The 24,496-nt window shown below is 35.3% G+C and overlaps 1 protein-coding gene across 1 annotated transcript in view; it reads left to right on the top strand.

Moving 5' to 3' along the window:
- Positions 1 to 24,496, top strand: part of SV2C (synaptic vesicle glycoprotein 2C) — a 99,795-nt gene that overhangs the window by 36,663 nt on the left and 38,636 nt on the right. The window contains exons 3-4 of the mRNA XM_048931767.1: positions 7,182 to 7,362; positions 15,718 to 15,869. Of these exons, the coding sequence (XP_048787724.1) occupies positions 7,182 to 7,362; positions 15,718 to 15,869 (333 nt within the window). The remainder of the gene's footprint in view (positions 1 to 7,181; positions 7,363 to 15,717; positions 15,870 to 24,496) is intronic.

The raw sequence follows: 24,496 nt of genomic DNA, 5'->3' as shown, positions 1-24,496 counted from the left end.
ATTGAATAACTTTGACCTACTTTTTGTTCTGAGAAAATTGTTACAGAATAAATTAAATTATGTTGACATCAGGTAATAGTTTGTAATTTTTAAAACAATTCGTTATTGATATGACAACATTCATAAAAGTGATAAAGACGAGCTAATGCAAAGGCATTGGATTACTGTGTTCTCAGTTTTGCTCCCTTATCAGAAAATACAGCTGTGAAGAAAATTCTCTGTTCACTGAATAATCTGTTACCTGTCACAACATCTATAATTATTAAGCTTCTATGCATTTATTAGTTTATCTAATTTAGATCTGAGAAAATGCAAGAATATTTATTCTTCTAGTCATTGCATTGTTTTAATTAAAATAATATATCAGTACATAGGAAACTCATCTGTAAAGATGTAGCGTATATATATATATATATATACACACACATAGAAATCAGCACACTTGTTTCTGCAAATTTTTGGTATGCAGTAAAGTAACAGTCCCTGGAATTGTATGGAGAGATAATAGCAAACAGAATCTTTAACCAGTGTCAACAACACAGAGGTGTACAAATGTAAACTAATAGACAACATAAACGTTCAGAGCTAATTCATATTGCTTGCATTTACTACATTAAAAAAATAAAAATCTTCATAAGTCTAATTAGAGGGAATAAGGAAACGAAATGCCATTTGTACCTTCTGGAAAGAAACTGATCCTTACACTGCAAACATTTTAGGTTGCAAGGATCACACACAAGATGCATGAAATAAGTAAACTGTGTACATGTGAGGCCCATAAACTTAATATAAACATGCCAGAGGAAACCAACAAATAATAGCTGAATAACATTTCTGCAAATGATTGATATGGAACATTTGATTTGCGCAAGAGTGGTATTTCTGATATAGCACTAGAAAATCTATGGCAAAAACCTTCCATCTATGGCGTTTCACTCTGTAATCCCTCCCAGAGCTGACACAGTCTGGAATAGATCTGACGTGGAAATACACAAAAATTGTATTCCTGGACAAACTGATTTTTTTTTTTTTTTTTGTCGGTGGAGACTACAGATTTGTCATCATCACTTATTCTTTCCTCCCAGCTAACAAAACTGTCTTCCTGCCTTAGCCTTGAACTTTGTAAGCACACCATTGGGTGACAAGTTAGGGTACCTGTGCTTTGAGACCACTTTTATTTTATTCTCAGCATGATGGAATGGAGTGGAATGGAATGGAATGGAATGGAATGGAATGGAATGGAATGGAATGGAATGGAATGGAATAACCCAACTACCTGACCTCTTCAGGGTGAACCAAAAGTTACAGCATGTTGTTGTGTGCATTTTACAAATGCCTCTTGAACACTGACAAACATGGAATATCATCCACATCTTGTGGAACACTGTTCCAGTGTTTGACCAAAATTTTAAATCAGATTTGACCTACAATTTTCAATCATCAAATTTTGTCTTCTGTTACCTATTTTCTGCCTTCTGAGTATGCCATGAGACCCATTCACTTGCAGTCAGTTGCCTTCGTATGTTTTGAGATTTCTTAGAGTGTTATTGACTAACTGTTTTCAGTGTAGGATTCTGGCAAATTTGGAGTTGATTCTTTTGAAAATGAAAAAAGATGGAATCAGTGTCACTTTTCTTAGTTCTGTTTTGCTTTGCTTTGTTTGCTTGTTTTAAATTTCCATTTAATGTACCGTATTTTTTTACTGCCACATCTTTGTTCATTATTCACAATGCTTCTCTTTTTCTTCTCTTTAAAGGTATAGTACTTGGGTACCTAATGGCAGTTTTCCTTTAATTAAATTTCTCTTCAAATTATGATTGTCATAGCATGACAGACCTTTTGCTCTGAATTTGCTGATTTGCTTATCATGTTGGTTTTTTTCCCTAATATCTTAGAGACTGCAAATAGCTTTGCAAATAGAATTATTGAGATACTTCTTTTTTTTTTTTTTTTTTTTTTTTTTTTTTTTTTTTTTTTTTTTTTTCTGTTTCCCATTTGCACTGGTCAACTGAGTGTGATCTTTCTTTTGCTCAGATTTGCTTTCAGTTCCATTTTCCTGACTTTCGTGGTTGAGTTCCTGTATCAAATATTGCAGTTACTCTTTCCAGGTTGAGAACAGGATCATTTTGTCTGTGGACCAAATATGTTTCAGATATGGTTCACCTGATTTCTATTTATTGAAATTTCTGGGTTGGTACCAGACTGAGTTTTTGAAAGCAGTACCTGTCACCTTTTTTCAAGTGTATAAGCAGTAAATGTTTTAGTCCCTTATTCATTTAGATATTAAGAAAGTACCAATTCATAAACATACTCATTGTTATTACACTACTTCCAGCCCTGCTTAGAGAAAAGAACGAATGACTGCTGTGGAGAAATATATTGGAGGTTTAGTACCAGTGAGACGGGGAGCAGAACATGAAGACATGATCTATACAGGTGGTTTTAGACTTGTAAAGACAATAGCTCTAAGAAATAGAGATCTTTTACCAATTCTAAAGTAATTACAGTTTTCTTACGTTTGTCCTCATCTTAATGAAAGTGTTTGCTTTAATTGCTTCCTCTTATGAAAATTTACTTAGATGCTTATTTGCTTGAAGCACATTTTTTACTGGCTGCAATCCTTTTCCATTTTTCTGATCAAAGAAGTTACTGATAGATAATAACTATAGCTGTGAATGATTGTAATTTTTAATCTCTTGGTACACTGCTTATCAGAGCAAAAACAAAGATAAACTTGGCTATTCTTGCTCATGTAATTTATATGTATTCAAGCTCTCCACTATAAGCTTTTGTATTCTGGGCAATAATGTATAGGAAGATCTCTGAAAAAATAAGAATACAGATTAAAGTACAGTATAATTCTTATGAAATAAGCAAAATGCATTATCATACTAATTTCTTTTAACAGATGCTTACATTGTCCTTTCTAACAACGGAGTCTCAGAATAAAAATATACTTCCAGAAAACTTTAAGCATGGGCAGTTGGCTGCTCTGTTGAAAGACTGCTCCTCATATGAAGAAGAAAGATTTGTATATTTTATACTTTTTCACAATGGGAAAAATCACTGAAGAATGTAGAAGTTCTGCTGTTGGAGGAAGATGCAGGTTTTTGCAACTTGATAGAAGAACAATAGAAGAGAATATTTGTCTTAGTACAGGATGCTTCTTTTTAGCTGCCATATGTTTCTTCTCAGCAACTTTCCATCAAATGATGGAGTTTTTTGAGATTACTCCTTACTTCATGGGGAAAATGAAAGATGTATTGTGGGTGTCACTAGTTTCTCTGCATTTTAAAATGAACTTTATTATTTTTAAAATATATTTCTATACTCATACTAGATGTAAAAACAGTGTGTGTCTCATGCTATATGAATTTCTTTACAGGCACTTTCTTTTAGGTGGTGTACCTAAAAGAAAATGAAATGTAGATAGTTTTGTCATCAGTAATAGATGCTGAGAAAGGGAGGAAAAACCTTCCTCATGATGTCATGTGACATTAAGATCTGTATACATATACATATGCCCATAAAATTACTGTTTTTCTGACTATTGTTTTTAAAGTTAACGGCAAACAAGAAGATAGTTAATTTTTACATATTTACTATAACAAATTACTATTACTGCAATATGCAAAATGTAACATGCAATTTATGAGTAGTGTACAAAATAAATATGGATTCTAAGATTCTACAGTCAATAGGATAATTTACCTTTCAATTTAACATTTAACTGCTATGTTCCAGTGTTTTTGAGGAGGATTTGATGTTTCTATACAGCATGAGAAATGTAACTATCCAGTAAGATTATTATTATATGCATAAACTATTTCAGAGATACAGGTGTAAATATATATCTAAATATTTGACTGGCTTGCTGTGAGTATTTCTTACGTGAGATTGTAGACTAGGAAAGCCAGTGTCATGCAAGTATGTGATATGAAGTAATAAAGAATAAGTAATAAAGAATAAGAGTATAAATCACATATATCAGTATGTATCAGAACTTTAGTTGACTTTTTGAAATTGATCTGCTGTCAGTGCAGCCACTGAACTATTTTTGCTAATTTATTTAAGTTATATTTGATGCATAAATGCCAGCTTTGCTGGATATAATTTCTAAACCACTTATGAACACTGATCTATGTGAAGTGTGGTAGAGTAGTCCTGCCCACAGGAGATATTATAGTAGTTGAAGTATGTCAAGTCCTTTCAGTAAGCTTTGTGTCTTTAGCACCAGAAAAATGTACGTGTGCTTGTATGTGCTTAGTACCTTAGTATCTGATGAGAAAGAAGAACCTGATGAAGATCTGCTGCCAAACCCCACTAGCCAGGGAGAATACTGTTTCATGTCTATGTCCTTCCTGGACTAAACTATCAGACTAAAGAGAACAAAGATGTTTTATGATTTCAGCAAATTCTGAACTTGGATTCAGAATTCCTTGGATTGGAATGCACCCATCAGATCAGGCTGCCCAGGCCCCATTCCAACCTGGTTTTGAATACCTCCAGGGATGGGGCATCCACAGCTTCTCTGGGCAGCTGTGCCAGTGATTCACCGCCTCACAACTTACCTGCATTCTCATCAATATACCTTGATTAAGAAAGATCATAGTGACAGTAAAAATCTGTCCACCAATAAAAGGTCTTTTGAGAAGACGTTTAACTGCTTTTCTTAATGAATTTGTTGGTCTTGCATGGGTAAAGAAATGCTTCTGTGATCATCAACAGTGGATCCATCATGTGATCCTTAGGGACTCAAGGAGAAGACAGTCTAGAAATACACTCTTCTTATTTTTTATATCGGCTAAAACAACAGCTGAAAGCAAAAGTGATAGCTGTTTTCCTCTGTCTCAAAGATTCCATTTTGAGTGATGGATATTCATTTGGTCCAGACATCTGAAGCAGGTAGAATTCATTGTATTTTAATTACAGATTTTGTTAGGCTGACTTAATTTAAGTTGAACAGACCAAATAGGAACAGACCAAAAAAAAAAAGAAATCTGCTCTGTTTGCTGCTTCTGTATACAAAACTCATATATACATACATAAATATATGTGGGTTTACATTACTGTTGGAAGCACTGTTTAGAAGTTATTTGAATTATACAGAGAATGAAAAAATACAAAGGATAGATCTGGTCTTTGTTTTTAATTATTATAATTATTATTATTATTATTAGCTATTAATATTTTGATACATGGTGAATATTTCATGCTCACTCGTATTTCTGAATTACTATGTCTACCTGCTACTCAGAATAGTATTCCACGTGCTTTCTTGACTAAATAGACTGCGTGAACCTCTTACAGATTAAATTTAGAATTTTCTGTATGTGGTTTTACAAATCCTTCACAGTAACTTATACTTCAGAATGTAAAATTAAGGCTCAGAGACAGCATCAAAAATTGCTTACTCAGTAGAGACCCTGAATTTACAAAAAACTAATGGGTACTAATCATCTTTACACTACTGTTTTCTATGTACTGCTTGAAATAAAAATGACATAATTATTATTACAAAAAAATTTAAAATGTAAGAAAGGAAAATTAAGAAATTGTAGTCCAACATTTGTATTTCACTGAAATAGCCACTGTGAGTGTATATGCAGGTTTATAGTTGTCATAGATGTAGTAGAAATAACACGATAATCTACTGAAATACATACAGTGTGTTACATCAACAGTGCGTGTGTTCCATCAAGTGTTTTAAAATGATGCCTCACAAGGAAGCAGCACTGTGTGTACACTGTGTACACATGTGCAGGTACATTTTGGGATGCGTGAGACCCTTCAGAGGTTAGCTCTTCAGATGTAATATATGGAATTCCAAGAATTGGAATACCAGTGAGAAACCTTTATGTTAATACTCAGCTTAAAAAGACCAAAGATTCATTTTTTCCATTTTCCTTTCCTTCTACCTACTTTCTGCAGGGCAGAAGTGATTCTTCGGAGTCCAGAATTTTACACAATAGCAACTGAAGCCAAATAGAGCAGCTGGGGAATTTGTCAGTTCTTATGGCTGACTGAAAAGAGACACAGGACAAGGCATCCCTATTCTTTCAGCTGCTTCCAGCTACTTTACATTTAAATTCTTCTTACAAGATGGTAGCAATCATTAAACAGATAAAACACTATCTGGGAAGCTCAGTAAAAAAGTAGGTAGGATTAAAAACCTGTATCTAACAAAATACATATCTGGTTGGATCTGCCCAAATTTGAGGAACTATTCTGACACTCTGGTCAATGTGTTGTGCTTTCTCTTCCAATGTGCCAGAGAAGGTTCATCTCTAGAAATTAAATAATGCGTACATAACGTGCTCAGAAATTGATGGTCAGATGCTTCAGGTTTATATTTTCTGTGGAAAACAATTTTGCTTTGAAAATCACAGTAACTTTACCAAAAAAACAAACTCAAAGTAAGAAATCTCCATCTCATTCTAGTGTATTCAGCTAAATGGTAATGTGTCTACATAAAATTATTTGAAAACAAAACTGTTCCAATGTTTTCCTGTTTTGTTTTTTGTTTTGTTTTTGTTTTTATGTATGTATACAAGATACTGCCTTTTTAAATAAAGTTGCACAGTGAAGCAAGAGGGAGAAAAAGATCAAGCTGGATATCTTCAGTTCTGTAGATCTTGAATGGAAAGTGTCTGTTGTGTCATAATCAGCTTCTTTTAGATTTAGCACGTTTTATTCCCAGTGATTAATCCCCTACAGAATTATATTCAGGAAATGTTCAAACAATTTATTTCTGCTGGGGAGGTTTAATTTTTGAAGTCTGAATGCTGTTTATTATTGAGAAATGGTAGCATTCTTTCTCCAATGCACTCTTATTTGACTGTATTTTGTTTTAGCTAGAGGCACCTTATTTAGTAATTAAATTAAGCTTCAGTCTACTAGCTGACACAGACACAATAGGACACAAATGTACTTAGTTCTCCCTAGGTATATTTGTAAAGCTATATGCATACAATTTCTACCCACTGAAAAAGGATAAATTAATCTCTGTGCCACTGAGTTGGTAAACGTAGGAGACTGCTGAAAGCAAATCGTTCAAATACATATAACTATTTTGGTGTGGTCAATTGTGGTCAGTTATGTAGCTCACAAAACAACATTTTTTTTTCTTCTTTTTTTTTTTCTTTTTTTTTCTTTTTCTTTTTCTTTTGTGTGTATTACAGGTAGCATAGTGTACCTTGGGATGATGGTGGGGGCATTCTTCTGGGGAGGCTTGGCAGACAAGGTGGGAAGGAGACAGTCACTCCTGATATGCATGTCTATCAATGGATTCTTTGCCTTCCTTTCATCATTTGTCCAGGGGTATGGCTTCTTCCTCTTCTGTCGTTTGTTTTCTGGATTTGGGTAAGCTCCTCTGTTTTTTTTTCACTTCTACAATTGTTTGTGTTAATAAAACTTTCCTGTTTACAAAACTTCATTATTTAATGCAGGAACACAGTCTGTGTCAGAAGCAAGAGAATTAATCAGTGTGGCTATTACAATTCTAAATAAACCCGAACGGATAGGATAATGATTTCAGAGGAAAGACATAATGTGAAAAAAGTAAAATTTTCTGTTCTTATTTTGCAACAGACTATTTTGTGAACTTGATGAACTTGCTTAAATGCTTTTTGTACCAAATTCTCTATGTACTGCCTGTTCAGTATGCTATATAATGCACTTCTCACAAATGTACTTCAGATTTCAGTAGTATCTGCAATGCATCTAAAGTCCTTGTGTGCATAATGTTTTTTATAACACCATTGCAGTCTGTCAAATTAATATGGAGATCCTGGAGCATGCTAAACTTTATTGTTCTTTCCAGAAGAAAAAAAAAGTTTGTGGGTCTGCATTTCCTTTACTTTTAATTTAAATAATTTCTCAATTTTTGAAAATTCTTCAGACAGTGCTCACTGTCCATTAACTGTATAATTTTAAACTTACACAAGCTGAGATTGAGATCCCAAAGTATGTTAGTATAGGGTTTCCACCTTAATTGTGCCTCCATTGCACTCTGAATAAAAAATCCATTCTTTCAAAAATGTTAGAAAAGTAAAACAAAATCCCCTTCTGCTTTCCTACATTTTCCTTCTCATAGATCACTGAGAAAGATGAGAAAGATTCACGGCACTTCCCATTTTCTATTTTCTTTGAAGAAAATGTTTATATCCAAAAGAACCCTCTTCCTCTCCTTCAGTTCTATTTTATCCTAGATGTCAGCCACCATAAAAACCGTGAGATTTCTTGAATCTGTCCTTCACATCTTCAAGATGAAAGAGGTTCCTTTTTGTTCTATGAGAAAATAGTTTTTCCATCAGTTTCCATTTTTGGATCTCATCTTATTCAGAATGTTCATCTGCTCACTTACTTTCAGAATGAAACTTACTTTTCACTTACCAGAGCTACTCAAGCTTGTATTTGCATCACATCTAGCTTTCATAGAATCATCATAATAAAATCTTGACAAAATAATAGAATGGCTTGGGTTGGAAGGGACCTCAAGGATTATCAAATTCCAATGCTTATGCCACAAACAGGGTTACTGGCAGCTAGATCAAATACTAGATCAAATTGCCCAGGGTCCCATCTCTCACCTTAAACATCTCCAAGGATGGAGCATCCAGAGTCTCTCTGGGCGCCTGTGCCAGTGCCTCACCACTCTCTCAGGGAAAAAAACTTCCCCTTAACATCTAATCTAAATCTCCCTTCCTTTAGTTTAAAGTCATTCCCCCTTGTCCTACCACTATCTACCCTAATAAAAATTTGATTTCCCTCATGTTTATCAGTTCTCTTTAATATTGGAAGGCCACAATGAGGTCACCCTGCAGCCTTCTCACTTCCAGGCTGAACAGGCCCAGTTCCTTCAGACTGTCTTCTTAGGAGGGGTGCTCCAGTCCTTGGATCATCCTCAAGGCCCACCTTGGGACCTTCTCCAACAGCTCCACTTGCCTCCTGTGCTGGGGGCTCTCAACTTGTATGCAGTACTCCAGATGGGGCCTCACAAGGACAGAGTAGAGGGGGACAATCACCTTCCTCTCCCTGCTGGCCACTCCTCTTTGAATGCAGCCCAAGATAACATTGGCCTTCCAAGCTACTAGCGCACACTGCTTCCTTTTGTTGAGTTGTTCATCTACCAGGACTCCTAAGTCATTCTCAGCAGAGCTACTGTCAAGTTCTTCTCTCAGTTAGTGCATGTATATAGGATTGCGCCAACCTAAGTACAAAACCTTGTACATTGCTTTCTTGAACCATGCTATCTTCCCCTCTATTTATCTTTTTTTTTTTTTAATTCACCTTTGGATATGATCTTACATTGAGAGGAGCTGTAATAGCAACAGACACATCACATGTCAAGCACCACAAGTTATGGGAGAATCTGGAATGTTCCCGCTGCAGGGATAAAAAAGTAAAATCTTTCCACTATAGACAGAAGGGCATAAATACACTCACTGCTAGAGCACACATCTTGCAGTTCTTTGTTTCCAGATATTTGGCATCAATCACTGCATAAGAACACAAGAACTTTTCTGTATCACTCACTGAAGAACTTCCAGGTGTTTTTGCCAGCTTTTATGCCATATCTTCTTGTAGCACAGGATGAATTTATTTATAGTGTCTGAATGAAATCTTGAGAGTTTATTACATTCTTCACTACAATCCACATCTTGCTCGCATGGGAAGAAAGCTTCTCAGTTGAACAGGAATATGAATTCAACTTTAATTCTCTTAGTAACCTCTTCTCATTTCCAGAGGTCCTGCCTTTGGAACGTAGATGTCAATTCTCCTTTCCTAATGAAGGACATTAAATATATATCACTATTCTCAACAGAAAGGGCTTTGTTCCAGCCATGTATTAAATAACCCAAATATGAAATATGGATAACTTATGTTTTAGAAGCAAAAGAATATTGCTTCACAGACTGGGCAAAAAGCTTTATGAAGGGTCAGAGAGTTACCTGGGAAATTTCTGATAATTAAAAGTCAATGAAATATTAAGAAGTATTGATGAGTTATAAAATTTATTAGGTACATCAAGTTTAAACTGTTATCTCATCTTTTAGAAAATATAAAAAATACATGAGGAATTATGATCAATAATAACAGTATCTGATAGAAGATTTTATTTATGGAAAACACTGAGAAACTGACTTTTCTCAGATTCTCTTGCAGTTGATACATTTATAAAAGTGAACTGTTGAGGGGAAAAAAAACAAAACAACACCTTTCTGACCATGTTTTTGCATCTTGAAGATCTTGCATTGCCAAAAACTGAATGGCATGGAATAAAAACAGTATAAATAATACTGAGTACTGCTGGGTAAAAAGCAATGAAGGATATGAAAGTCTGAAAAGTGAACTCAAGCTAATGAAAAGAATGAAGTGCTGAATAGCCTACAAAATCATTTCCTTTTACAAAAAATAAATTATATATATATATATATATATATATATATATATATATATATACATACATAAAATAACTGTGATCCCTCCATTGATTAATGCAAAATCCATACTCAAAAGGAAATTGAATCCCAAAGACAGATAAAGCTCTAGGAGTGCTTTAGACATGATTTCCTACTAAAAAGGTTTCTCCAGTAGCAGAACACGACTTATAATATCGCTGCTAACTTGAATGGAGGAGGATTTCTTTCTTGCCTGTTCAACTCTGCCACTAGGACACATTAATCTCAGCTGGAGAATTTTATCTAACCTCTGTTACAGAAAGTTGGATTTTTTTCGTCTAGTTTCTAGCTTAGTGCTTTTGATACTTTTGGATAATTTTAGACGCAGTTTTTCTAATTCCAACACCTCAGTTCAAAATAAAGTTCTTAAAAATGCTCTATTTTTTTAAATTGGCCCATGCTAGGGTTGCCTTGAAGTAAACAAAGATGATAGAATTTGGGAAAATGTATCATGCTTATCCACACAAATATTGCTTCTAAAAGTAATCAAAGTTTTCATGGAGTATAAAGGTAACTGAAATAAATATGTATTCTGAGACTGACTACAGTTTAGAAATTATTCAGACAACCCTAAATTGATTCTGTTTCATAAAGGAAATATGAGAAGTTAAACAAATGTGTCTTAATTTACAGACTAAACATTATGTCCAGACTACAGAGATTTCTTTTAAATTTTCAAAACCACAAGTTTCACTGAATCTCTCCTGAAGATCCACAGAAATATTAGGAAACATGGCTTAGATATGGTCAACTTATGCAACTAAAAATCCATCCCTGCCTGAGTATGAGAGTTTTTCTCACTATGAACTATTACGTAGTATTTATTTTCCAAAAAATGTTAGACACCCTTTCAGACTTCTTTTTTAGCTACTCCTCAGAAAACATCTCTGCAAAGCTACCTGCAGTACTCTTTCCTCATTATCAGCATCTAGCACAAAGTACTGGTGTCATGGTAATAATATTAAACTCACTGTTTAGAACAGATCGTAATCAAATCCTTCACACCTTTGTGGGGGACAATGATTACAAAAACTACAAAACTGTGGGATGAGGTTTATTTTAAATAACATGTTGGAGATGACTGGCCATGTAAATCCAGCCAAATGGCTATTTACCGCTATTTTTGTTCATTACATACAGAGGCAAAAAATCCGTACACATTTCTATATTCCCATATTCTGAATGACGAGGACAGGAAGGACAGGTCTATACACACAAGATCTTCAAAAAATTTCTAGTAGATTTACGGGCCATGTGGACACCACGCAGTTGCACAGCACAACTACACAAGCTGTTGCCTTCAAGAACCTCAGATCTCAACGAACAGGCTCCTTCTGTGTGTCATCAGTATTCATTATTATGTTGTAGCTATCTTTTGTATCTTCATGCTCATTTGCTCTATTTCTTTTTCACATGTCTTCTACCCTGTTACAATCCTTCTGCCTCTAATTTCTCTATAATCTCCAGCTGCCTCCCACCCATGGCTATCAGAAGGTGTCCTCTGAAAGCTAATGAACAGTTCTGCAGTTTACTGGCTTCAGAGTTGATAGTGTATGCCAAAAGAGCTGATATGTTTCTCAGACAAGCCAAGAAAGAAGTTGGCCAGGTCTGAGCTTTTCAAATAGATTTGGTTCCAAGCCTTTCTTCTTCAGACGTGGGTAAAGGTTGAATAATATAAACCTGACCGAGCATGTAGAAAAGTGGCTTGTTGTGTGAGGAGAAGATTGTGATGGGAAAGGAAATTTATACGAAAGGAAGAGAAATGCTGGAAAACTGACATGCATAAGCAAGGTAGAGAGCCTATACAACATATAATCCTAAAGAGAAAGCAGAAATTTGAAAGGAGGAATGAAAAAGAGAGAGAATCAGGTTTGTGAAAGATCAAGACTTCATAAACTCATAGAAAATCCCAGGTTGGAAGAGTCTTTGAAAAGAAGGGTCTTTGAATGATCATTACATCCAACCTTCCACTGGGAAAGAGAGACTAGATGATATGACTATGATTGGACAAGTACCCTGTCCAACCACATTTTGAAAGTGTCTGTTGAAAGGAATTCTATCACACCAGTAGGGAAATCGTGCCATTTGTTTCATTGTAAAAAATGTCTTTTTTACATAATGGTAAAACCTTTCCCAGGTTTCCCAGCTTGTACTCATCGCCCCTTGTGTTCTCCAAGTGAAGGGAGTGACTCCTTTCTTTTATTAGCCACTGTTCAATTGTGGAAATACTGTGATAAGGTCATGCCTGGACCTGTTCTTCTCCAGAGTGAAATAACTGCTTCATCCTTTCTTCATAGAGCTGATTCTCCAGGTCTTTGGTCATCTTTATAGCTCTCCTATTGCCACTCTCCAGACAGTCTATGTCTGGGGACCAGAACTTCAGTTGTGGCCTGTGGGATGATCACATCTCTATCTCTGCTAGTAATGCCTCTGTGGATGTGGAAATGATTTTGTGCTTATCAATGCTGGCAGCTTATCTGACATTCTAGCTGATCAGGTACTGCAAGAAAACTCTTTGTAATTATATGGTTGTATTTGACATCAAATTTCTCTTAACTCTTTTTACTGATGTTGAAAAAATCGAGTAATTAATTATTTACTTATCAGTTTCCATCAGAACTGACAGTATTTAAGAGATCTGTAAATAATCACGTGAAACTATCTCAGAGACTCTTGCTATTATTACAGTATGGATCATATGTGTACCTGGAAGACATCTCTAGTATACGTAGTATACTCTGTGAAATGATCAACAGTCTGTGATCTACATCATGGTGCTGCTTTATAGGGCATTATCCATCAGTTCAGAAGGTGAACGAGTTGATCTGGATGCTTGTTCTCACATATTTTACTGATCTAACAGATGTTCTAGGAGGAAAACAACAAAGATGTTTTTAATTGAATTTGTGCAAGTGGGAGTATAAAAATCTATTAAGTGCAAGTGGAAAAATGAAGGTGATAGGCTGCTTCCAAGTATTGGAAGCAGAATAGCAAGTGTGTTTTGATCTCGTGGACTTAGTACATCATCAGTAATAAGGTGAAAACTTGCAAAATACGAACATACACAGAAACAGTCTTTGAGCCTGAATCTTCTCCAGATTTGGAAGTGAAGAAACCAAGATATCTCAGGAGAAGAACACCATCCTGCTTGTGCATTTAGTATTTTGTAAGGGTTTTGTTGTTGTTGTTTTCCTAATTATCTCTATTCCTATGTGCCTATATTGCCTCTATTCAAAGAGGCATTTCAAGCCTCTTTGGCTAATGAATCTGCAAATAAAAAAAGACTCCCTGAAGCCAGAGGCTCTTGAATGCCTCGCCTAAATGTTGTTTTCATTTATTCTAGCTCTCACACTGAGCAGTTGCCAAAATCTGTTGTGACAAATCACAGCTATGAAGATAGGTTAGCAGGCATTTATCACCTTTGCTTGTGACAACAAAAAATGCAAATGTACCTTAGTTTATTATTTATTTCACTAAATTCTGCTCTCCTGTGGTATGTCATTTAAATCCCATTTTGATTGCCTCCTCCTCATGATTTCACAGAAAACCACAAACAGAAAGCATTCAGAAATAACACTATAAAGGCATGGCTTTCAATTTGCATGTTTTTTTCTGATATCAGAAATTGAATTAGTTTCTTATTCATATATTGTCACTTTCCCCTGGATAACTGTTCTTTGAAAGGAAAAAACAACTAACTAAGTAAAACATACAAACAAACAAAAAAAGAAAGAACCCCACCCTGGTCAAAATGGATCCTCCTTGGATGCTGAGGAAGGAATACTGTGGGAATGCAATTCAGTGCCATGACTGAGCCCTGAACAGTAAGAGGTCATTAATGTAATCCACTTAAGCCTTGGGAAAAGGAGAGCCCACATGCCCTAGAATAACACTGAGGGCAGGGAGTACCCAGTTACAGCAAAATGAGCCACAGTCCTTTTCTTCACCATGTTGCTTCTACCATTCCTCTTCCCAAGCTTCCAGCAGGATATCCTCCTAGGGCACTCTTCCTTACAAGGGAGGACAATACCCTGCCAAAACAATTTAAGTGTTCTAACCATGAAAATAATATGAGATACTGCCCACCTCTTTGTAGAACTTGCAGAATGTTAGAGCTAACAGGCCCAGCAATGGTACATTAATTTTAAAGGTAAGAGTTGATTGGCAGTACTTTGTCAAAAGCTACCCAGAAGGAAGTGATAGAATAGCATGTAACTGCTCAATGCAGTATTTCATTGCTATACCAGAAGGTATCTTAAAGTAGACAGCATTGACATGGAACTGATTTTTACTAGGATTGAAATTCCATTTCTGTATTCATATGTTCCTTTCTAATATTTGTTTTAATCTGTTGTAAGATCCTTGGTTTTGCTCCCAGTTTACCCATCATCAAAATGACAGCATAAATACACATTTATCTTTAAAAGTTGAGTTCAAAAATTGAACAATGCAAGACTTTGCTTCTTGTAAGGATGTGAACTGTTATGTAAGTGTATCTCTTCCAACTTCATAGATATTTACTTCAGCAGGAAATTATAGCTTACACAAGCTTGTGCTGTGTAGTGAAGAGGTAAAAACAGTAAAAGGTTACCTGGAACTTGGTACATATTTAAGTTACACAAGTTTTGCAAAACCACATTGAGATCCTTTTTTTCCCAGCTGACCTTTAGATTACTGTATTAAAAACTGTGAATATGATATGAATGCATTGACTTTTCCATTACAGAAATTATGTAGACAGCAAGCACAGGCTTAGCAAATTACATCGTTTTAAATAGGAATGGAATAAAATGTACTAGTAATATAGTTCTCATTTAGTCACTTCCTGGTTGCCTAAATCAGAAGACTGAAGACCTAGAGAAATACCTATTATCCTCTGGGAAAATTACTAACAATTTCAGTAAAACGGAGCATGTTTTGACGCTCAAAAATAGATGGCCACGATTGCAGCATTTGTGTGAAAGTTAGCACTTTGTGCTGGTTTCTGTTCCAAAGGCCAGCACGTTGGCAATCCATTTGAATCACTGAACATACTGAAGTCTATATGCAGTTTTCAAGGAAATCTTTGACAAAAGGTGCATCCAAGGTGGTGAAAGCATATTGTTCTCCAGTACATGGTGCAATTAAAAAAAAATACAACCTTGTTAGAAATCTGCTTGTAGTTTAGGTTCTAAACGACACTAACTGTGGCCTAGCTCTCACTATAACTGGCTGTTACTTTCTCCCTTAACACATGGTATGTATCTCCTTCTAGGATTGGTGGAGCTGTGCCAACAGTCTTCTCCTATTTTTCGGAAGTGCTTGCTCGGGAGAAACGAGGAGAACACCTGAGTTGGCTCTGTATGTTTTGGATGATTGGTGGTATCTATGCTTCTGCAATGGCTTGGGCAATCATTCCTCATTATGGTAAGGCAAACATCTCCTTGTAAGTTCTCTCTCTCCTAATTAAATAGTAAAGCTTTTAAAGTATAACTTAAACATGTCAGTTCTCAAAATCATTATTCTGCCGTTTAAAAAAAATATATATTTTGGGGGAAGTGAGGAGAATAGATCATACGCTAAATAACAGTACCTTACAGAGTAAAAATTAGCAAATATCCATGCTTAGTCAGATTCTTTAGATTGCTGGAAATTTGGACAAATAGAAAGGTAGTCAGTCTTACCATTGAAACTGGAGAAAACAGCTGATATGGAGACTTGCTTCAGAGAAAATATCTTTTGAAATGTTGAGTGTCAAATTTCTGTTAGATTTTGTACATTGTTTGTTTGGAACACATAGAATCTCAATTACTCTCCCTTAAGAAAGAAGAATTAAGAATGTCTTAATGTTTGTGGCAGTAGTTGTGAATGTAAAGCTGTGCTGAATGTTTTTAGCATAGCTATACAGTGATGTACAAATAAGAGAAATCAAATAGAGTGCACTTACATATGGTCGGGGTAAGTGAGGGGAAATATGACAGAAGTCTTCCTGTAGCTGAAATTATATGAACATGCAGTGTAAACTACTTTGTGAAAGGCCTCTTTACTACTGTGACATAATTAAACATTAAGTGGAGGTAGAGTATCTACTCAGTCTCCTACTTCTGCCTTTTAGAGGCACTAAATTCCTATAGGTCTTAAGGGCTTTTGGGAATTCTCAGTGGTTTTTAAAAGTTAGGCTCTGTAAGCACTTCTTGCTGGCATTCTTCAAGACAAGTAGAGCAACTCTGTGAGCTAGGTAGCATGCAGAGCAGTTTTCTTAAGCCAGGAAATGACATTTATCAAAATTTATTGTGCAGGGGAGGAAAAAATTTAGGAGATTTGCCCAGAGTGATTGGAACATTTACCAGACACTAGGGCCCAGAAATAAATTATAACCATGCAGACCAATCAAATACGTAGACTCTTGCACTGAAATTAATTTTAGACTGTACATGCAGCCAGAATCTCTGTCTTTAACCTTGGCTTTTGGCTTTGGATTGCTGAAATCAGAGAAGAATCTTTGCTGGCAAGACACAGTGCTTATATATAAAGTTTTCTGTTTTGTCTTTTGTTTTTTTTTGTTTTTTATTTTTTGTTCAATTAGTAAATTGCTCTCAGTACCTTTTTTTTTTTTTTTTTTTTTTTTTTTTTAAATGTGTTTTTATTTCCCTTACCTTTCAGAGAAAAATACAAACACTGGCTTAAATAGACTGCCTAATTTCACTGTAGATTTCATGACTCGATAACCTTCACTGAAATGCTTTTAAAAATGTTACAGAGCAATGTATCTCAATGAATAATAATGCACATCCCTATATTACAGTAGTGGCAGGAAAAGGAGGGAATTATTTTTTTCTTTCTATAGCAGTAGAAAAACACCAATAACAAAAAGCCATGCAGCTTTTTTTCAGTTTTGTGTGTGGTAGACTTCTGCAAAAGTACATAGGAAAATCACTAAAGACAGAGGAATGCAAAAACCATTTTTAAAAGACAGTGTTCTTCAGCTACAGCCATGCAAATTACTCTCTTTGCAGTATAGTAAGCAAAGTCATAAGAGCCAAAGAGAGGGCTAATAAGGAAGCTGCAAGCAGCAGGCACAATTCTTTCTCATAGCAAAACAAGTAGGTTTATACACCTTTTGGGGAATTTAAGCAAAATGGATGAGGTCTTTCTATTGTCTTTATTGTAAATTAGACTATCTAGTCAAGTTCAAAGCCTTTGTTTTACTTCCTGAAACAAGCGTGGAGCTATTCTGCTGAGTATCAGATTGAAGATGCTTCATTGTTGTGATCAAGATGTGCTGAGCTCATAGGCACTGCAGAGTACATCCAGGTCAAATATTGCTCTGACACTGGGGGGGGAGTGTTCACACAGTGCTGTATCCTACAAACAGTCCTGGTCGGGTTAATGCTGTCTCCAACCTCCACATCACTTGTATCACTTGCATGCATGAGGACTCCTGTAGGGCAGCTTTCTCTTTTAGGATTTCTGTGTGGTCTCCCTTGAATTGTTTTGATAGAATTAGGCAAAGATGGATCTTCTTCTTCAAAATGACTTCAGTCCTTCTCATTAATCACATCTCCACTGACCAGTAAGCAAAACGTAATTATAAGCAAAGCATTCAACCACTTCTAAGGCCTATCTGTATAGCGTATAGAAATTTCTGAGCTCTCTGATTCTCATCTGCGAAATAAATACTGTTCATTTTTCCTATCTGAACACTGAAATTGCTCAAAGGCAGGGCATGAAGTTGCAACTATTGAAAAGCTACAAACTGCCATTGAACATAGTAAAATTATTCTAAAATGGACAGAAAAATAGCAAACCAGCAGCACTGAGTCATCTTCTGGGTATATTTTTTTTTCTCAGTCTTATATAAGACGCTTTAAAAGGTCCTGGATTCACAGCTGATATATATTATCTACCTCCAAAACAATAATGAACCTATACCACTTCAGCTGTTCAAGATTTAGCTCTATCTTTTCCTGATAAAATGAAATCTAAGTAACAATTTACTTGTTTTTGTTCAAGCAGCACAGGAATGTCTGAAACAAGGGAGACATTTTAAAACTGAGACATTCTAAAATATAGGGAAGCTAATAATTGCCTTGGCATCAGTGTGTTGTTAAGAGAGGAATCAGGGTGACATAGTGCTGCAGTGACCGCATACTGAAAGATTAATTTCATCTGGAAGGCAAGCAAGTTCCAGAGATTCTTTAAGTCTAGATGTTGGCTTCGGTTTTAAATTTGAAAATGGATGCAGATTTGTTCAGAGTTCCTTACAGAGGAGTTGAGGTCATGGAGAATCTATTAGAAGAAACATCTGCAGACAAATGCTTCTAATTGCAGTCAATTACCAAAGTCCCAGACCAGGCTGCTGTGAATAAATGGCTTCATGCAACACTTCAGTCAGGCTCGATAGGAAGGATAATTACCATTTTATAAACCATTTTGCAAGTGCAACTTTAAATTTAGCATAATATTTCAAGGTGGATTACTTCAAAGACTGTCAAATGCATCAAATGTGTATCACAGTATTCTTTAAAAAATTCATTTTGCAAACAGTGAAAAATCTTAACAGTAAGAAATTACATTTCAGTATAAAATCTTGATAGTGATATATTACCTTTTCATTACACTAGATTTATGTCTTTCTTCAAGGATAGGAATAAAAAGAACTCACCCTCACCCACCTTTTTTAGCCATTTTACCCCTTTATTTTAAAAAGATGCAAAGTTTTCGATTATACAAGATATTGCCTTCTATACACTGTGTTATTTTTATAAAGAGCCTAGAATCTTATGGTTCCAGATCTCAAAACTAAAAATAAAGGGCCGCTAGTTAAAGATTTCCATTTATTAATACTTTCTATTTTGGTAGTCTGTGTAATTTTTGGTTTTGCATATATCAAGTATTCAATTGTTTTCAAACAGCAGAAATATTCCCTAGAATCTTTTTGCTTAACAACAATCAGATATTAACCTCACTGATTTACCAATCTTGTTGATCTTATAAGAAGTTGAATATGGGATGTAAAAGAAGTTAGACTGCTAAGGAGGAGAAGTGAAGATGACAGGGAGTCTGATCAGGATGGTGTAGATATCGAGTCTTCTGCATGTAAACTGCAGTTGAACCTCAAGCTCTAGAGTGAACTGTGTACAGCAACTGAAAGGCAGAGTCATGGATAAAATGATTTTGCACACTCCTTTTTTATACCACTTTCAAAGTAACGACAATATTATTTGCCTTTTTAAAGATCAATAAAGCTAATCAAAAGTGCGTTATGTTTTTAGTCACATTTCTAAGTTATGGGATGGGGTCTTTATCACCATTAATTATTATTAGTCACTTGTATTTTGCAACTTAATGAGAATTTCTGCAACCAGTTAGCTATGAACTAAACTTGCAAGCATACTCATGTTAGAGCAACAGTGTTCACCACAATTTGTAACTTCATCTCCTTAGTGTAGACAACACAGTGTAGTGGGATTATGCTGGAGACTAAGATTCTCAGTGCAAAAATCAGATGTAAGTACTTAGACCAAACATTTTATTTAAGCTGGTGCCTAAATTACATCATAGATCATCAACTGAACTATTCATTTTTCATCAGCAGAGACTTTTTTTCCACTTACTGAGGACCAGCCACTTCTGTTTTTAAAAGACAGCATTCTATAGAACCACTCAAGGAATACTAATTTAGAAGAGAAATAAGTGAAATAAGTAATCTTATAAACAAGTATTTAATTTCAGAACATGAGATTTCTTGTCAAACTCTAACATTTCTTTCCACATATAAGCAGGAAAATATTAATACGTTCACTTTTCTAGAAAATGTTTTCATTGCATTTGTAAATAACTGATAAGTTGTCCTGTGACTGAAAGAGAAATGGCTAGAAATCATATTCCTACCATTGTCATCAGAAATGTTTTAAATTAAGAAAGCTATTTCTTAAAGTTTTGCAGAATACCTAATAAATAAAAGTTAATATATATTACAGATATACAATCAATGAAACTACAGTAAGTGTATATATAACTACTTACAGATTTTTTAATTGCTTTTTTTTACAGTTACATGGAGCTTAAAAATGCAGACATAGAAGTGTCTGAACTATAGACTCAAAACTAAGGTTTGCAGAACATTGTATTTAGGAGACAAAGCATGACTTCTATTTTAAAAAGGCTTTATAAACTCAAAGACAGGTGCAGTGGAGCACTAGCATGTACAATCAAAGACTGTTAGAGGATCTCCACCACCAGGGGCTTGCATGGGCACGTAAGACCACTGCCTAAAAAGGTTACATACACATTGAACTCTCCATCCCCATGGCTGTACTGATTCTGAGAAGTCTTTTCACGGGCACAGGAATTCCTAAATAGCCTTTATTTCTGTGTGCAATTGTGATGACAGTGCAGAAATCAGTTTTGTTTTGTGTAAATGGTTTGTTAGGTGGCCTGAATTTCTATTTCTATTTCTATTCTATTTCTGGCATTTCTATTGGTAGGACAATATAGTTGAGTTGAAGCGGATCAGTTTGCCTGAAAAAAATGACTTTATTGGTTATCAAAAAGATCTTATTATCACCTTTTTGGTAGATGTCTCTAGAGTAGCTTCTATAGTACTTCCTGTTGCCATGTTTGCTTTGTTCTTGTGTCATCCACATGGAGATTAAAAAGGTAAACACACTTTAAAAACTGCAGTAAACCTCCGTTACATATGAAACAGTGAATGATACTGTAATAAAACAGGAATGGATGTAAGTGAGTTGGATGGAGCTGCAATGCAGATGTGGAGATGGAGGTCTAAAGGCACAGTATATAAAGGCACAGAGCATGCTCAGCACCAGGCACTGTTAATGGAGGAGTTAATCTTAATTTGCAGCAGACTAAACTGAGGACACAATGTACTAAAATTAGTTAATGGCAATTAAGGAAAAAGACAAACTTTTAGCTCCCTTTTTCTGTAATTCTGTTGGAATTAAAAGTTCCTTAATAAAAACTGACTGCAACAATACTGGGATAAGAGATCATATTCTAGTGTTGTGCAGTATTCATAGGGCATGATGAATCCCCAAGAAGCAATAGAAGTAAAAGGGTATTAGTGGCCATCCATCCTGCAGTTCTGATGAGCAGATCTGGATCCTTCTGAGAGGCAGCAGCTGTGAGGGATTTCACTTGCAGAGATTTCAGTCTAGTCTGTTTAGGGGAGACAAGTGTCTTGAAATGAAAAAAAGAGGTTGCAGTCTTCTGTAGTGATGATTATTTCAAATGAATGCCATGGAACAGTACTTACATATTACATGATATATACTTTATATAATATAATAAAAAGCAGATTTTTCTGTCATTCAGTGTTTATTTTTGTGGAAATTGGAAAGTTATTGGTGGGCTGTTTTACAAAGACCAGAAGCCATGTATGTATATATATATTCATTTATTTTATTTTTCTTTTTTCAGAAGTAATCCATCTCAAATTATCTTTTGTATTCTTTTTTAATTATGAGTTTACTACTACACATGAATACAAAAAATTCTTGATTACTATGGAAAAGTTTGAGTCTTAACTTCACTATTAACTGCCTGTAGAATAGCTGTTATTTACCATATTGAGATTGCACAGAAATTAATATCTGTAACACAAGCTTAGTTAGAATTTGTCTGCTCAAATATATACAATTCTAAGTGTCAAAGCTGATGGGGATGCTGTAAATAAGTGGCTATTACTTAGATGATATTGATGTTTTTGAGATATTTTGTATAGCACTTTGAAATTCCAAAATGTACATTAGAGGTGGGTCTGAGCACCAGACAAAAAGCTCAATTTCTCTCATGCCTATTTCATCAGCTATTCCCACCATTTCATCAGCAGCAAAGTTCAAAAAAGCTTATAAATGTTTTATAAATCATCATTTTGTCTTTGGCAAAGGATCACCGAGTTTCTTCTTCCGCCTTTCCTTTGCTGTAGTCCCTAGAGGTGAATTTGATAATCGTCTGCTGTGCACCCATCCAATCAAAAATACGGGATGCACTTACATGATTTATAACAAAAAGAGCCATGCTCGACTGATCTCATATTGCTGCATCACTGCAGTGTCTATACTCTAAAGAACTAAGGGGGAAAAAATTCTTTTGTGTCTACAGAGATGATTTACTGTGGTTGCTTGTACGTCAACATCTGATCAACATAAACTGAAAATTTGGGAGAACAGTTACGTTTGTTCAAAGTTGGAACATCTTGAAATAGGATACCATCACTAATTTGGATAAGCACAAGGGCCATCGATGATGTCTTTTCTAATCTTGCTGAAAGAAAAAAGAGAAAGGCATGATTAGCTGCAAAGGAAAAAGGAATAAATAGCTCATGGATGATAAGACAAAAAGTAATGAGCTGAACTTTTAGTCAAGGAGAGGAAGTATGGAAAGGAAGAGCCACTTCCTAATAATCTGTTAGATAAATATTCCTGAATAAAACTCCTGTGGAAGTAGTAAAATCGGAGTCACTAAACATCTTTATAAAAGATCAGCTAAATATATTTTGAGAATAGCGTAGGGGCAGTCACTGCTTCTGTCTTGGAGCAAGTAGCTGCATTGGATGCCCCCTGCAAAGTCCCCTTCACCCATTTTCAAAGAGCAATTAAATGAACAGAGAGTACTGGTGAAGGACAGAAAAAGGCAGGAAAACAAAAGCAGAGACAAAACAAGGAGATATCTTCAGAACTTAGGAGAAATAGAAGACAACACAAATTAATAAAGAGAAGTATTTGCTGTTTCCAAAACATGTGGAAAAATTGCTTGTCTGTCAAACATTTCTTACTGGTAGCTTCAAAAGAAAGAGAGATTATTCTGTTGAGTAAATGTGCTATGGCAGAAAAACTGGTGAAAAGCCACATACTTCTCCATTTTGAAAATCCTGCATTCCTAATTAAGATGAATATATATTTTTTTCATTTTTCTAAGACTTTTCCTCCTACTCTGCCTTTTCATAGGAGCTCAGAACAAACCCAAGCCATAGCAGCAGCCAATTTATAAAAATCTCAGTCCAAGGCTCCATCTTCTGTTATACAGTAGTTTCTGTTTTCTGCAGAAGATCTGTTCTCTGCAGATGTCTCACTTTTGTTAATAGTCAAGAACAAAGAAAATGTGTGAGGGAATAGCTTATTTTGCCTTTTCTCAGTAATAAAGAGCCCATTAATGCAAAATGTATCTGCAGAATTATAAAGCAATCTCTCCCCTCCCCTGCTCTCCTCTGCTCTCCCCTCCCCTCTCCTTTCCTTTCCTTTTTTTTAACGTGGAGGAAACATTTTATACACATTTTAAAAGCAGCAGCTCTTAAAAATTGCCTTCTTTATACATACTTTGAATTTGTAGTACAACTTCTGGTTTATGAATCCATGAATCTGTGGGGCCATAGCCAATGGAAAATACTGTTGGCCATCTAAAAGATGTTTTGCTAATGTTGAATCTGAATTAACTATAATGATGTTATGCTGCACAAATCGAATAGATCAGACATAAGGGCATCTCCTCTATAATATATAATGCAACATATACTATGTGATGCAATGTCTGTTGATCTGTTCAGTATTCCACTAAGAGGCAAAGTGATCCCCAGTGTGCTGTACTCCTCCATACTTAGTGCATTGTCATTAATTCTGTATCCTGAGGGCTGAAACTGTATTTATACTTTAAAAATCTAAATTAATTAAAGTGGGTACAAGACAGTTTTAATGTTAACGTGATTTATCAGGCCCTACTCATGGATACCTCTCATTTTGAAAAAAATCCTATGAAACGAGATTATGTTAAATGTGTATACTTAAAAAAAAATAATCTTCATTTTTAAAAACAAGAATGACAGAACACAGCGGAATTTAAAACAGCTGCTTTTGCAAATCCAGCTAGGAAAGCAAAACAGATCACTTTGTTTATCAGTTTGTTGTTTTCTGTGCCCTAATACGGGGTTTGATATGGTCATTTACATGTTTATATTTGCAAGCATTGGAAGCTTAGGTAGCTTTTACCACGTCTATTTACTGATCACAAAGAACGCTCATTAGTGAGCTTCAAAT

This window comes from Lagopus muta, chromosome Z (genome assembly GCF_023343835.1).
Source record: "Lagopus muta isolate bLagMut1 chromosome Z, bLagMut1 primary, whole genome shotgun sequence".
NCBI lineage: Eukaryota > Metazoa > Chordata > Aves > Galliformes > Phasianidae > Lagopus > Lagopus muta.
The sequence above is the reverse complement of the archived record's forward strand: the minus strand, read 5'-3'. Positions and strand labels throughout refer to the sequence as shown.